Here is a 16278-nt window from a genome sequence, read left to right on the forward strand (position 1 = left end):
AGACACTATAATCATCATAAATATATGCCAGTTGCCAAGCGGTCGAATTTTGATCACATGACCACAGGAATGCAACAATCATAAAGGAGAAAAAAGATTATGTCACCCATTTCAGTGCTGTTGTAACTTTGAATGGTCTCTAAACGACTAGCTGTAAGTCAAAGACTACCGGTATATTACTAAATCGATTTTCTTTTGTTAAGAAGTATTTCTGACGGCAAATCTCAATTAATTTCAAGAGAAAATTTCTAAGAAATTGAAGCCACATGAACTATAACTGTAAAACAGGCATTAAAAACATCATTCAAAAATACCTTTCTGAACAAAAATACTTTTTGCACAATACACACACACACACACACACACACACACACACACACACACACACAGGCAATTGCTTTTTTACTGTTTCATTCATTTTCAAAAATTTAACATGTACTACAAAATATGTCTAAAAGGACAAAAATATTAATTTCAATTCAGTTCAACTCAGTTTTCTTCCCTTATCAAATAGTACAAAAGCTGCCCAAGAGGCTTTGGATAGTGAAATGGATGGATGGATGGATGGATGGATGGATGGATGGATGGATGGATGGATAGATAGAGTCAGTCATAACCTTGAAAGTATTTATTAGTGGCTTGTTCAATAATACCTTATTTATCTAATATCTAAAAATGTCCTCATTTACATATGTTTATAGTATTGTTTAGTTACTTGGTTTTAATACATTGTTCCACAATATTTACAAAATAGACTGATATTATGGTTTGGCTAAGACCCTGTTCTTTATCCTGGTGTACTCAGATGTGTTGGGACTATCAGAATTCCCAGCCAGCCGGTGACAACTCTCTACAGGAGCATATAATTAAAAAAACAGAACAGTTCTACAACTGCAGTAGGGGTGCATGATCTGTCGATTATTAAGTTCATGAGGCCTCCAAACCTTTTTTATGGTAGCTGAGTTCCTAAAGTATTACAATACCCCCAATCCCGCTAAAAAAAAAACCCAAACCCCGCAGCAAAAGGTAAATGTACACAACAAACAAAAACCTAATCAGGCATTTATATGATATTACTGTTTTTGAATGTTCAAATTTTGATCCTTGTGTGTATAAAAAAATGATAAAGTTGCTTGGGTAATACAGGTAGTCCTCAATTTACGACTAGAATTTGGCCCAAATTTCCAATTCTAAGCAAGGTAATTGTTAAGTTTTGCCCCATTTAACTACTTTTCGCCAGTTTTTAAGTGAATCACTGCAGTTGTTAAATGAATCATGTGGTTGATAAGTCAATCTGGTTTCTCCCATTGACTTTGCTTATCAGAAGCTGGCTGTTACAAATGGTGATCACATGACCCTGGGACAGTGCAACTGTCTTAAATACACCAATGCCAAACACCCAAATTTGGAACATGTGTCCATGTGACTATGTTGATGATACAATGGTCATAAGTGTGAAAACCTGTCATAAATCACATTTTTCCAGTGCCACTGTAACTTTGAATAAGTTGAGGACTATCTGTAGTAAATGATTTACAATTGCAGCAACTGAATAATGTCACACAAGCATTAGCAACAAAAGTTCATTATATGGTCTAGCAGCTCAAATGCTTTATTCATAATGAGAATTTAAAATAGTGTATACCTAAATGCTGGTACAGAACATGGTAATTTTAATGGAAAAATTCTAAATAACAGTTCTGCTCAGAATGAACATATAAAATGGCCTAAGTATAGGTGGGACTATAGATTACATTGTTAACTCTTCCCAGATAGACAGATCATATAACCTGCACAGTACATTTATCAACATTGAAAGCTACTTTACATGAATCAGTCCCTTAGGTCACATCCATTATTTCACAGATAACACAATATAATCTACTGGAAAGTAGTGGTCTCCAGGATCACTCAATTTGGTGGGTATTATTTTTCTTTATAATTCACATAACTAAAACTCAGCTATAACAACTTAATATTAAAAGTATTTTAGAAGTATAGTTAGTTTAGCATGGAAAACAGCAGATATGAAGATTCTAAACACAGAACTATAACTATTGCTAATCAAGTGTTTATGAACTTTGGAAATAATTCTATATATAATTCTATATATATTGAAGTTTGAAAACTACTCAACGACATGACTGTAGTCTTTATTAGTCTTTTTTAAAATACCACTAAAATATGATTCTATACTCCAAGTCTTAAGAGTCTATAAACAGAGGTGCTGCTGTCTATAACAGACAAAATACTTTTGTGCCTACTCAAGTGTAACTTCTACTAAATTAAATATCATTTATCTCAGGTATGTGAGTATAGAATGGCAGCATGATGCACATGGAAAAATATTTAGTACACTCTGATTCTATATCTAATAATAGGAAAAGCTACTGCTTACCTTTTCTTGTCTAATCTTACTCAACTGCTCTTGATTTTTGAATATCCATATGCAACTTTACCTCTGTCAACTTGAACCTATTCATTACACAATAAGGTAATTCATTACACTAAATATACTATAAAAAGCATTGTTACTAATATCACTATAATAAAAGCAATTAAAATCCTTAACAATACTACTATAGTTCAAGGGACTTAAGAGACCCTAATGTAAATGGAAAAATATCTGTGCACAAGACTGTATATTAAATCCATACTAAAATAAAGAATATGGAAGAGCTTCAGTCAAAAGTTCATTTAATTAATAGCAGAAACTTAGTGGCAAGACTGGCTTTATTCTAAACTTCATTGTATGTGTGTATGTATTAAATAAAACATTTTAGCAGACAATACTACTTTGTGCAATATCTAGAGTTTGTCTTTTCTGCAAGTAAATATATTTAAAATAAACTGCAACATATATAGACTAGAACTGCAATTATCCCAAGCTAATGTTTTTACATAAAGTTTGTGATTTTCATGCAGCTTTTCTTGGTAGTCACAGAACACTTTTCCTATACAATGCAAATCCCATATTTCTTAACACCAAAATCCGAATTCTTTCAATATACTTCTTCATTTGAAGAAGACACTTGAAATTGCTTGAGGTGCAGTAAGCTGCAACTTAGCAACATCTAAAATCCAGAGACTCCCTCTGTCTAGAACAGGTAATGCAGTTTTAGATTAGTGTTTTAAATTTACAATTCAGAGTCAGATTAACAGAGTTGGAAGGGACCTTGTAGGTCATCTAGTCCAACCCCCCCTCCAAGCAGGAGGTCTTGCATATCTTATAATAATATATAGTGTGGACAGCATTTTGAATCAAAACTTTTGTTTGTTGATTGTAAACAAACATTACAATAAAGCACCTCCAGAGTTTAATATCCACACACAGTAGCAATGCAGTGCAGTCCATCTTTTAATTTTAATAAAGTGTTTGGGAACAATCTCAATGAATGCTCAAATGTACAAGGGTGAAAACAACGCAGTGTAGTGAATTACAATTGCAAAATGGAAGTTTGATATATACCTATAGGGTAAGTGTCTTTATACATTTTGGACTATAGAATTTATAACTCCATATAACCAGAAAAGCGACAACGTCTTCGGGAAAAGGGGCTGACATCGCATAATAAAGAAGAAGAGAAAGGTAGCATAGGTCTTAAGGATAGAACAGCTTTCCAACAAAAAGAAACCCCACAGCATTAATCTGGTTTTAAAACTCGACTCTCTTGAAGGTTCCAGTGGGCTCTAATTTTCAATTTTCCTGAAGCGAAGAATTAGGCCTTTCTCGAGGACAATAAATGCCGCCACAGGACGCTTTCCCTGGATTTGAACGCGACGTACGGCTCCGGCTCCTTACAAACCAGGAGAGCTACCAACAACTGGCCCAGATCCGGAGATCAGGCTCCCGTCACGCGACCTGCGCTTTCCACAGATGACAGTTGGAACATCACAAAAGAGAAGCGGCACGAGAACGAAGCCTGCCCTCCATTATCCCCCTCATTTATCAGCCGCCGCCACCCCACCCCACCCCACCCGGAAAAAGGCGGGCGCCCCGTTGAGGTGCAGCGCCGCTGATTGGTCGGACAGAAGTTGAAGTCGGGCGCGCGAGGGGGCTAACGGACCTTTCTCCCTCCCTCCCGATGGACCTCACCGCGTTCTTCTTCTGCACCATCTTGTCCATCTTCTTAGCGATGCGGATGATTTCATCTTCGGTGTTCATGGCGGCTGCCGGGTCCGCGGCGGCGCCTCTCTCTCTCTTTGTCTCTCTCTAATGGGCGACTGAGGAGGAGCGAGCGAGCGAGCTTCAACCTTCGATGCTCCTTCTACGCCACGAATGCCGAGGCTTTCAACGCAATAGCAAAGATGGAGACGCAAAATCACTGTCGGGGTCGCTGCGAACATCAACCGGCCAGGAGCGACAGCTCGGCAGCCGTGGCGCCAGGCCGTGCTGATCAAACCTCGGTAAAGAGAGCCAGGAAATGCTCCGGAAAACCGAAAACATCGATTAGGGATTAAAAAAAAAAAAAGGGGGTGGAGCTTCGTCTCTCTTCAGAGTTCCGAGCGTTCAGCGGAAATGGAGGATCAAGCTCTGCGTGGGGAGAAGGGTGAGAAGAAGAGGTTGCCGTTGACCGAAAATGACACGGAGGTGTAGAATCTGTGGAACTGTAACCTCAGGACTTTAGGCTGTGAGTTGTTTTGTCTTGGCAAATGGAAACAAAAGGAGAAGCAGTGGTTGCGATCCCGGGGAGGTAACATATTTCAGCTTCAACCACAACAGCACACGAGCACACAATAGATACAAATTTATGGTAAACCGCTCCAAACTTGATTGCAGAAAATACGACTTCAGCAACAGAGTTGTCAATGCCCAGAATGCACTACCTGACACTGGTTTCCTCCCCAAACCCCCAAAACTTTAATCTTACAGTGTCTACTGTCGACCTCACCCCAGCACGGAGCCGGCCTTGGTCGCGTTGGTAGATGATCTCTGGAGGGCCAGAGATAGGGGTTGTTCCTCTATCCTGGTCCTATTAGACCTCTCGGCGGCTTTTGATACCATCGACCATGGTATCCTGTTGCGCCGACTGGAGGGGTTGGGGGTCTGGGGCACCGTTTTGCGGTGGTTCGGCTCCTACCTTTCCGGCCGGACGCAACGTGTGTTGGCAGGGGAGCAGAGGTCGACCCTAAGCCCCCTTACTTGTGGGGTGCCACAGGGGTCGGGCCTCTCGCCACTCCTGTTCAACACATATATGAAGCCGTTGGGTGAGATCATCCGTGGTTTCGGGGTGGGATATCATCTGTACGCTGATGATACTCAGCTGTACATTTCCACCCCAAACCACCCCAACGAGGCCGTCGAAGTGATGTCCCGGTGTGTGGAAGCCGTACGGGTCTGGATGGATGACAACCGACTCAAGCTCAACCCCTCCAAGACGGAGTGGCTGTGGGTACCGGCTCCCCGGTTCAGCCAATTAATTCTATCTCTGGCCATTGGGGGCATACAACTTGCCCCCGTGGAGCGGGCACGCAATTTGGGCATCCTCCTGGATGCCCGGCTGTCCATGGATGACCATGTGACAGCCGTGGCAAGGGGGGCGTTCCACCAGGTTCGCCTGGTGCGCCAATTGCGCCCCCTACTGGACCGGGACGCCTTACGCACAGTCACTCATGCGCTGGTGACGTCTCGCCTGGACTACTGTAACGCTCTCTACATGGGGCTTCCCTTGAAATGCACTCGGAGGCTACAGTTGGTCCAGAATGCGGCCGCGCGGGTAATTATGGGGAGTACTAGGTACTCCCATGTGACACCTTTCCTGCGCGAGCTGCACTGGCTTCCTGTGGTCTATCGGGTGCGTTTCAAGGTTTTGATAACGATCTTTAAAGCGCTCCATGGCTCAGGACCTAGTTACTTGCGGGATCGTATCCTGCCCCATACATCCCTGCGACCAATTCTCTCGCACAGAGAGGGACTCCTCCAGGTGCCGTCCACCAGACAGTGCCGAGGGGCGGCGCCTAGGAGCAGAGCCTTCTCTGTGGCGGGCCCAGCCCTGTGGAATGACCTCCCTCCAGATATTAGGACTACCTCTGACCTCCGCTCCTTCCGTGTAAAGCTCAAGACCCACCTATTCCAAGTAGCTGGCCTGGCTCAACCATAGTCTGATCATATCACTCCTGACGGGTTTTTTATTTTGGTAATTTATTTAGGGGATTTTTAATATTGTGATTTTAATTGTTTTTATCCATCTGCCCACCTCCTCCTTGTATACGTCTATATTATATGTATGTTTTGTCCATATTTGTATTTTTATGTGTTTTATTGTACGCCGCCCCGAGTCCTTCGGGAGAGGGTGCGGCTAAGAAATAATAATAATAATAATAATAATAATAATAATAATAATAATAATAATAATAATAATAATTCCTAAAACGTCTTTAAGGGACGTGCCTTCTGTCCCTGTCCTAATATTCCCTTGTATTTGTATTCATTTCATGTATACATAATCATGTCTATACTTATATCTGTTATCTAATTCTTGCTTGACGAAATAAATAACAACACTAATATTTATTTAGGCGTGAGGAACTCCAGCCGTGTTGGACTACAAAACCCATGACTCACTGCCCAAATTATGACTGGAGTTTACATCCAATTTATTTGGAAGGCTATGGATTGGGGTGGCTAGTCTGAGAGGTTTGTCTTCAAGGATCCTATTTCCTGAAATTAAAACTCTACTGTAGTTTGCAAATTTGCTTCTTTGTATGGTTTTTGTCCTTTTCATTGAATACATAAAAATTAGAACAATTCTAAAACAGAATTTTGGAACAGCCATGGGTGCAATCTTTTGTGTAGGATTTAAAACTGTGATAAAGTATTTGGAGCATTTTGAATACATTTATTTTGATCTAGAATGCAAGAGAAAATATAAAGTTCAGCAAAAGAGGCTCTGTATGTAATGTGTAGTGTGGTATTTATTGACTGAAGAAAACTATCAGTGTATTGATTTACTAATTTAAATTGTCAGAGTGGTTTTGCAATTATGTCTGCATTGAGATTTCATGAAGAGATGGGTTTATATGTAGTAATTCAACTTTCCATTGTAAACTGTAATAAAGTATATTTCTGACAACGCTTCTGTCTGAGCTCATTTTATTGATTTTTATTATTCTTGTGAACTATATAATACCAAAAAAAGCTTTTAAAGATTAAGATTCACAAAGCATCTGTAGTTTTATTCTTGCAACAAAAATGCTACAATATATACTTATCATGGAAATAACTGATATTTTTTTTATACCTGGTTGTGCATTTTATAACTGCAGTTTGAATTATGTGTTCAAATTTAAACATGATTAACATTGGTTGCTTTGTTCATACACTAAGTCACACAACTAAAGTTTGCAGCCAAATTGTATAGAAGCCCATCTTTTATTATTAGTTTATGGGTTGGTGAATTATACAATATGAAAACGTGACCAACTATTTACCTAACAATGGATAAATGTATAGCACAAATGTGACTAATTTTAATATAATGGCCTCCCCAAGCCTTGGCATTCTGCTGCAACTCTATGGAATGATACTGATTTAACTTACTTTTTTAAAATGCTGTTTAAAAATCAATCAAGGTGGTGAACAAATGTTTATCTTATTTTCTCTGCAACAACAATCCTGTGAGGTAGATTGGGATAAGAGATAGTGACTGGTCCAAAGTCACCAGCTGGCTTTCATGTTAAGGTGGGACTTGAACTCACAGTCTCCACTACATCACACCGGCTTTCTTTGGTTTATGATATCTATTAATATGCTACATATTGTGCTTAATATCTTCTAGGTATCTGAAGGCATGCATGTTATATATGAAACACATAAACAACTGGATATTGCAGTCTGAAAGTATCTTAAAGTATAAAAGAAAGTATCTTAAGGTATCTTAGTGAAAAGTATGAATCCAAATATTGTTTCTCATATGCTGCATTTAGTTTTTTTAATATATAGATATATTTATTTATATTTTATATTTATGTATTTATCAGCACAAATACATTATATATATATATTATATATATATATATATATATATATATATATATATATATATATATATATATATATATATATATATATATATATATATATATATATATATATATATATATATATATATATATGTAGAGAGAGAGAGAGAGAGAGAGAGAGAGAGCAAAGGATCGGCCCACCGTGCCTCTGCCAGCGAAAACAGAGCTCCGTTTTCAGCTTGACAACCTTCTGCACTGCTCTGTTAGTAAAAATGGAGCTCGGGAGGGCCAACAAAAGTGATGTTGAGTTGGCCCCACACACACATCAATCACACCCCTCTCGCGAGGTCAGACACAACCCTGATATGGCCCTCAATGAAATCAAAGTTGATCCCCCTGTTTTCAATGAACAATTTATTTTTTCTTGTTTAATAATTGTAGAGATGCATATAAGGGATACAGCATTTGTCATACAACAAGAATTGTTTCATTCATTGATTGTTCAGATTTTATTCACAGTAACAGATTACAATTTCCAACTAAGATGTTTCAGTAGATTTCTTGCCATAAACATAGTATAAAATCAAAGTGTTATCTTAGCTATGAACCTCCTAAAATATAAGATAAAGAAAAGCCAAATTGTTTATAAAATACTCCAGCCTGAACATATGGCTTCATTTATATCCTATACATACTTTCTGGAAACAATATTTGACAGTCAAATAGCACCTATATATTTAAAAAATGCGTTTAGAATTTACTGAAGTGCAATACACTTCCTAAGGCAAATATTCAATTAACAGACCAGAAATTCATGTTAGAATAGAGTATGCGTTCAGCAATTCATTCACTGCAATGAACACTATATTTCAAGATAAATTAAAAACTAACCCTATCAGGATAAAAATCCTGATGGATTTATTTGATTTGCCTCAATTGTCACAGCATTTAAGATATGATATAATACAATTTTATTATGGCAATTTTATTTAAACATTCCAATTAAGAACAATTTAATACTTAATACTCTAACGTTTGATTGTTTAGCAAAGTATTGTATATGTCAGATTCCAAAGTAAACTCAACATTATTTGGGGGCTATTATATTTTGATGTCAGTAGTTCCACATAGGTTTTTTAAGTTAAAAAATGAGATTAATCAAAGTTTTGGTTTGTTTTGCATTTCTGATGTTTAAGAGAACTGAAACAGTTATCTTTACGTAATAAATATTTTAACAGACTACTTCCTGTTAAGTCAATGTTAGAAAATCTTACATGTTTAATGGTTATAAAAAAATCTCTGAATACTGTCAAATGCTTTCTTCTTGCTGGTTATAAGCAACCAGTCTCTAATAAAAACAAACTGATTAAATCATTGTTCCCATATTCAAGTCCTATGTACACAAACTCTCGCAGAGATTCCTATAATTAAAATAGTTCAGAGATGCTTTCAGTACAGAAACATTTACTTCCTTCAAGAGCCAAATTCAGTTCATTAGAATCCAGAATCTGCATTTTAAAATATTGTTTCAGGCTGCAACAGGGAACAAATTTAGTTTCCTTGCTTTCCAAATTCCATCATATAACTAAATAAAGAATAAGTCCAGTTAAACCTCCATGATATTGGCAATACACACTAGAAAAAAAATTACAATTTGAAATTATGTATTCCAAACACAGTCTTCTTTCCCAGTTCCTTCTGCTGGTATATAGATTGCCCTCAGTTTAATTATCTAAAGGCCCAGCAAGTATCAAGAAACATGCCAGAACATAGACAAAAGTGTCAAAGGCCATGATTATCTGCTCCACCAACATGTAATTGCAATTACATTTTAAATTCTGTATTTAAGTGCTTATGAGCTGCAGATATGAGTGATTCCATTAGGTTCCATGTCTCCTCTTAAATAAAATCACATTAATAGAAGAAATTTCAGAAGGTGCCATTCACCATCAATAGATGCACAGTAGCAATGTGATGCTAAAAAAAAATCAGCAAAATATTGGGATTTGGTGAATGGCCTGAAAGAAAGAGCATGTCCAGTTTTTCTCCCAAACATACAATATTGACCACAAAACTTGTACACTATTTCTAAAAGATTCTTACAATTATGCTATAGAATTAAGATTTTTTTCCCATTTGTATATACACAAGTACATATAGAAGCAATATGTATGTATAGCTGTGTATATGTACAAAACTTGGAACTTCTGAAGGAAGGTGTATTTATCTGAAATAAAATATCAAGTCATTAAGAATTTTTTTTTTAAAAAAGAATTTAGATGGAAATTTTATCATGAGAAGGGTGAGTAGTACCTTATTTCTGAATGACCTGGTCCAGGGACATTGAAAATGTTGCTTGCACAAACTGTTCCAGAACAGCTAGCTTGTGGTGCTCTGCACCAAACTGAACCATGCTTTGTTGCTCGGTGGTGGAGAAAACAACAGAAAAAAGCCAAGGCTGAAACGCTGACTTGATGGTGTCATATTGGCTATCAGTTGCAACTAGGAACAGAAAGCACATGCTGGAAAAATCCTCTGTAGGGTGGGTGTAACAGACAGGCAGTGTGATATGCCATGCTGAATATCAGCGGTAGTGGTTGAAGGCAGGCCATGGGGAGAGCAAGGAGATGATAGCAATGCATATACCTCGCTGAGGAGAAAATAATGTGTATCAGTCCTATCCTAACTTTCTCCAAAAAACTGCTCTGGTATCCTTCCAGATTTTGTTTTGAACAACCAAACATTACATTTCTGCTGAGCTGTGGTAGATTTAGAATAGTTCACGTTTTCCCCTAGTGATCTTTTTTAGCTTTAAAATAAAATATACTTTGTATGCACCCCTTCTCTTTTATAGTCAGTTGATTGTGTGATGCTTTAAACAACAACTCTGATTTCTTTTTTGAGTTTTTTGAAGCAGAGCAAGTTAAGACTAATACATACATTTTCTGATTTTGATTTTTAAGAAGTTAGCTACTTAAAAGTTTTTTTGAAAGCTCAATTTTTGCAAAATATTAAAATTTCTAATGGTTTTTATTATATTCTCTGTATAATTGAGTGACATTTATGTCTAAATTTATCTCAGTAAGGACAGCTAACTGAGAAACATCTGTTATAGAGATAAATACTTTTTCAAAGATTCTAAGTAGCAGGGCATACATTTAAAACACTGTATTCCTCCAAGGTGTAGGGATAATTTAAAGACTTGAGTCTTACCTTGAACATGCAATAATATTGGTTAAATGTGAATGTTAAGAATACTTGTTCTACTATTGCATGCTTAGTTTTATATACCGCATGTACAAGTGTCAATTTAGCAAATTGTAATATAACAGGATTTGGGGGAAAATCTTGCTTTGAATTATAAAAGGTCTCCATAACTTTAAATTTGGAATGATCTAGCAAGGAGGAGAATACCTAATTATATTCCAACATGCCTTTTCACTGCCATATAACTATGTTATGGCCAATGGAATTTAAAAGGAGTATAGTTTCTCATGAAGTTATAGTTTCTAAACTTTGCAATACAGTTAATACTGTAGGCACAGAGATGCTTTAGAAATAGCTACATGAAAAACCAATCTAGTACAGATGATGCTGGTGCATTTAACCAAAGGCTTCTCACATATTTCAATCAATTGGAGGTAGGTGCTCGTCAATAAATTGCTTCACATCCATCATTTCCTATTTAGGAATGAAAAACAGTATATTAGTTTAGATAGTTTGATACTAATATTTTTTTAAGTATTACAGAAAGAACTGGGATCCTCATCATGCAAGGAACTTTTTGTTCTGGTCTTCAACTAATACTCCTACTTCACTAAAATCAGGTTTTTCATTCAGTGTCCTGATTTATATCTCCAACTTGTCTGGATTAAAGTTATAAACACCAATTATATTGAAGCAAGTGCCACTGAACTCATATTATCACAATTGCCAATGTCAACTTCCCACAAGCAAAGTCAATGAGGATGCCAGCAGGAAGTCAAAAGTTACCCTCATGTGAGTGTCTCGCTTAATAACCCACATGGCCTGTTGGAATTGTCACCACTCAGCTCCATGGTTGCATGTCACAAATGAGTTCCTGCTCCCAACTTCTTTTGTAACCCAAAGACTACGTACACCCTTTAAATTATTTTTCCCGATTAAAATAACTCATTCTTAATGTAAAACAATCATTACCTCAATACATGAGCTATGCATCATGCCTGAGTACATTTTGAAATTTATGTTGCCAGGGTTTAACATTTTCTTTAGTGTTTCAGAAGTCACACTTCCAAACATTAAAGGAACCAAAGGATCACGGTCACCATGGCACTGGAGAATAGAAATATCTTTGTTGATGCAATTGATGGAACTCTAGAAAAAATGTTACAAGAAGTCACATTATGAGAGTAAAGCATATTACACAGGCTGTTTATTTGTTATATGTTCATATTTTTATTTCAGCCGACCTCTAAGCAGCTATATCCACCATTCCTTTTATCTACATTATCATATAATATGGAATGCTAGGCAGTGACAGTATTTAGTTGGTATTAGTTATTAAGTTTTGTGACCAAATAAGAATTCAAATTTCAGGCTCTTTAACCCAGGACTCCACATTTGCCTAGTTTGACATTTTTTGGAATACAGGATTGGAATCTAGATATCTTTGGTTTTCTGGCACACAGTGGAATTTATTAATCCCTTTAAAGTTATTTAAAAATTATTTGTAAAGCAAAATAAACAACAATAAGAATTAGTATTAACCATTTGTGAACTGTTCAAAATTGCTGGCATATAAATTTAGTAAATTATGATGGTTCATCATACTCAGCCAGATGTTTAGGATGGATTTGGCATTTTTATCAGTCTACAAAGTCCTTCCCAAGGACCTGAGATAGGCACATGTTGATATTTGTTGCAGGATGTAATTTATTCCAAGCAAAGCTACCTTTCACAACCAATCAATGGTGATTTTGTTAATGCCAATGGTATTCCAGTTGTTTTGGGATTGCACCCAAGGTGTCTATTACTATTGGTATTACTTTTGCTTTCTTTTTCTACAGTCATTCTATTTCTATTTTCAGGTCTTTCTATTTTGTGATTTTTCTCCAGTTCTTTCTAATCTGCTGCCTTCAGGTACATCTATTATCCAGACTTCCTATGTAAATACTCAGTATTCTAACATTTCATTTAAAGTCATTTAATACATTGTGTTCATGAAATGGTGGTTATATTTTTTCCATAACAAAGAAGAGGATCTTAAAGGTGCTGTTAAAATGCTATTAGGATCATATATTTGACAGTATAAATAAGAATTAACTCTTTTTTATGAAACAAATAAACTACCTGTGGAAATGAAGTCCGCAGTGGAAGCCAACAGCTGAGTGCTACAACACCACCTAACTTCTGTTGTGTTGTGAGGGCAGTGTATAAAGATAAAGCTCCACCCTAATAAAAATCAAGATAAAGTCCATTAGTACAGTGTTAATCAAATACTGAACAACAAACGCAATTTACTTTTGAAAACCAGAATGTCAATTATATTTATTTTATAATATTTAAGAAACTACTCAAAGCATTTATAATGTAGTAGCATTAGTTGTTAGATTGTCACATCAACTAGTCTAAACATGTAGAAACACTTGCCAGAAGTTTGGAAGTGATACACCATTGTCTCTCATTTTTATCAGGGGTGTATCACTTCCAAACTTCTTTTGTTACCTATGAAGCGTTTGTTATGCAAATGATATATCTTATAAGAATTTTAAAGGACATTAAGAATCCATAGCTGTAGTCAAATCAATATTTGTCTGACTTCTGAGTACAGACTGTAGAACTGTGAACTTTTGTATAAAGGAGAACTCTGTTCAATCCAATTCATTAAGGTAGTTTAATGTAAATCATTTTATATGCCCTATAAATATGTTATCTTATATTATCCCATGTGCATTTTCATGTTTATGTTCATTTACTTAAGAAGCTAGAACTTGATATGAACATGGGATTAGGTTATCAACCGGTAATCTAACAATACTATTTGTATCCCAAAAATGTCACAGACACATAGACAAGATTATTTTAATTCTGCTATACAAGAAAACTGTATCAAGTCAAAAGGATTAGCTATAAAGTATGCAAAATGTTTTTTGGATAATACAGAATTAACAGGGTGATGAAAACAATAATAATTTATATGTCACCTCTCTCCCGGTGACTCTACATATATGTGGAAACGTCTGTTTTAGTATTTGTATTGGTCTGAACATCATTATTCATTCTGTACTCTGAAGGGAAAAAGAAATTTAAACAAGCATATCAAATCTACCAGTAAAACTGGATTGTGTTCATGTTGCTACAAACTAAATACCTACTATAAGCTTGGACCTAAATAACCATAATTAAAAAGGTGTTGGGGAACTTTTTGTAGAATCATTATTTTGATTATAATCCAAAATGATTAAAAGAATAACTTAAAATCCAAGTTAGTTACAAAAGATTTGCCACACTGTTAGGGCTTCCATAGAATCAGAATTGTTATATTAGTATTACCTGAGAAAATCCTCCCAAAATTATTCTGTTTGAGGGTATTCCATTCCTTACTTCTTGTTCTATAAGTGTGTTCACTGAAAGAAAGAACTGAATGTTAACTATGTTTATAAAAGAAGTATTATACCACCATAGAAAGGTACTATGGACACAATACTTATTTAATGGTTATATAGTTTACCTCACTATAGAGTTTTCACTTTAAGATGGGTAGGGTTTGACATTTTAATTTTTTACTATTCTATTTTCTTATTTAATTTGGGGCATATATAGATTCCATTGTTTTAGAATGATGTCTAAAGCAGTGGGTCTCAACCTTCCCAATACAGTTCCTCATGTTGTGGTGACCCCCAACCATAAAATTATTTTATGTTTTCCGTATTTTTTTGAAAATATGTTTTTTGATTGTCTTAGGAGACCCTGTGAAAGTGTCGTTCAACCCCCAAAGAGGTCCCGACCCACAGGTTGAGAACCACTGGTCTAAAGAAAATAATTGGTTATAATTGGTTAATATTATTAAATGTGTATCGTAAATTATAATTAATTTCATTTTTAGGAAGTACATAATTGTTCAAAAATGAGTGCATTACAATATGTTCTAAAATACATTATTTTCTTGTGTTTAAAAATAGGTGATACAAGACGGGTGTATGTGTGTGTATCTGAGGCAACAGATGAATATATCAAGGATCAACTTGAAACAGAAGACTCAGGTTAAAGCAGTTAAAGCAATGGTGAAAGAATCCAAGAAATATAAAGTGAAAAATATTCATAGTTATTCTAAAAAAAACCCCATCAATATTCAAGGAGAACTGCTTTAAAATATGATACTGTAAACAGTTGATTCTGCTTTAGAATATGATACTGTAAACAGGCTACAAATCATCATTAAGTCTATCAAAATTTCAAGGCTCTTAAACGCAATGCTACAAATTATGGCAATGCTTGTTCTATTTAGTTATTTAATTATGGTAATAATTAAGAAAGGGCATATTTAGACTCACTGTATAATTTCAACATTTTATTTCAGCAATCAAATAAATCATATAGAACGTAGTGAGTTGAATCTAATGGCTGAGATTTGTCAGTCACACATCTGCTTCTACAATCAATTCTTAATCTCCCCCCCAAAATGCACTAAACTTTCTCAGAGCATACAAGGGATCGAAGGAACAGAATGATAAGAAATTCTGTTATTGACCAACATTCCCGTCAATACTACTGACCCATTAGAACCAGTAGTAGTATAGTTCTTAAGCTGCAATAATTTACACAAGAATTGTTCAAATTGTGTTCAACAGAATACTAGGGTTGAGTAAAAACTTGCTGGGATTCTGTGAATCCCCTGCCTCAATTTTCAATCACAGCAGAAAAAGTAGGGCTGATATTCAGATGACCCCCTCCCCACATCCCTCAGTTTGTACCAACAAGGAATCATTACTTTTGTGTGCATTTAAAAGGCAGGCAGTATGGGCTGTAGGGAATTCTTGATGTTAGAATAAAGTTTGTAATCTAATCTAACCAGGTGGGAAATCTGGGCTGATTCGAAAAAAGATGCTCAACAACAGGAAGAAATGGAAGGTATTATATTTAGGAAGGGAAATATATGTCATATGTACGAGACTGAGGATTCATAACTTGGAAAGGATTTGGGTATGGCCACTGACAAGCTCAATATGAGCCAATAGTTGAGACAGCTGCTAGAAAAGCTACTGCAATTCTCGGTTGTTTTAGAAGCAATACCATATCAAAGATTCATGAAGTCCTTATCTCCACATACCTAAA

The 16278-nt window shown here is 36.0% G+C and overlaps 1 protein-coding gene and 1 long non-coding RNA gene across 6 annotated transcripts in view; one reads left to right on the plus strand and one right to left on the minus strand.

Annotated features, from left to right (window-relative positions):
* Positions 1-16278, minus strand: part of LOC309391725 (transcription elongation factor A protein 1) — a 40230-nt gene that overhangs the window by 11816 nt on the left and 12136 nt on the right. Inside the window, exons 6-9 of one of the 5 annotated variants that reach the window (XM_081952393.1) lie at positions 14497-14570; positions 13294-13395; positions 12142-12318; positions 8336-11643 (exon numbers count right to left, since the gene is read on the minus strand). In XM_081952393.1, coding sequence (XP_081808519.1) covers positions 11590-11643; positions 12142-12318; positions 13294-13395; positions 14497-14570 — 407 coding nt within the window. In that variant the 3' untranslated portion in view covers positions 8336-11589. Of the gene's footprint in view, positions 1-2398; positions 2476-3469; positions 3935-4096; positions 4362-8335; positions 11644-12141; positions 12319-13293; positions 13396-14496; positions 14571-16278 lie in introns of those variants that run through there. The other 4 variants (XM_081952397.1, XM_081952396.1, XM_081952395.1 and 1 more) reach the window with 4 other exon arrangements.
* Positions 7785-15948, plus strand: LOC309391726. The gene is made up of 3 exons (XR_014175324.1): positions 7785-7872; positions 13032-13083; positions 15126-15948. It is a non-coding gene; the product is annotated as an uncharacterized lncRNA (long non-coding RNA).

This window comes from Natrix helvetica (assembly GCF_964273705.1).
Source record: "Natrix helvetica genome assembly, chromosome: 4".
Lineage (NCBI taxonomy): Eukaryota > Metazoa > Chordata > Lepidosauria > Squamata > Natricidae > Natrix > Natrix helvetica.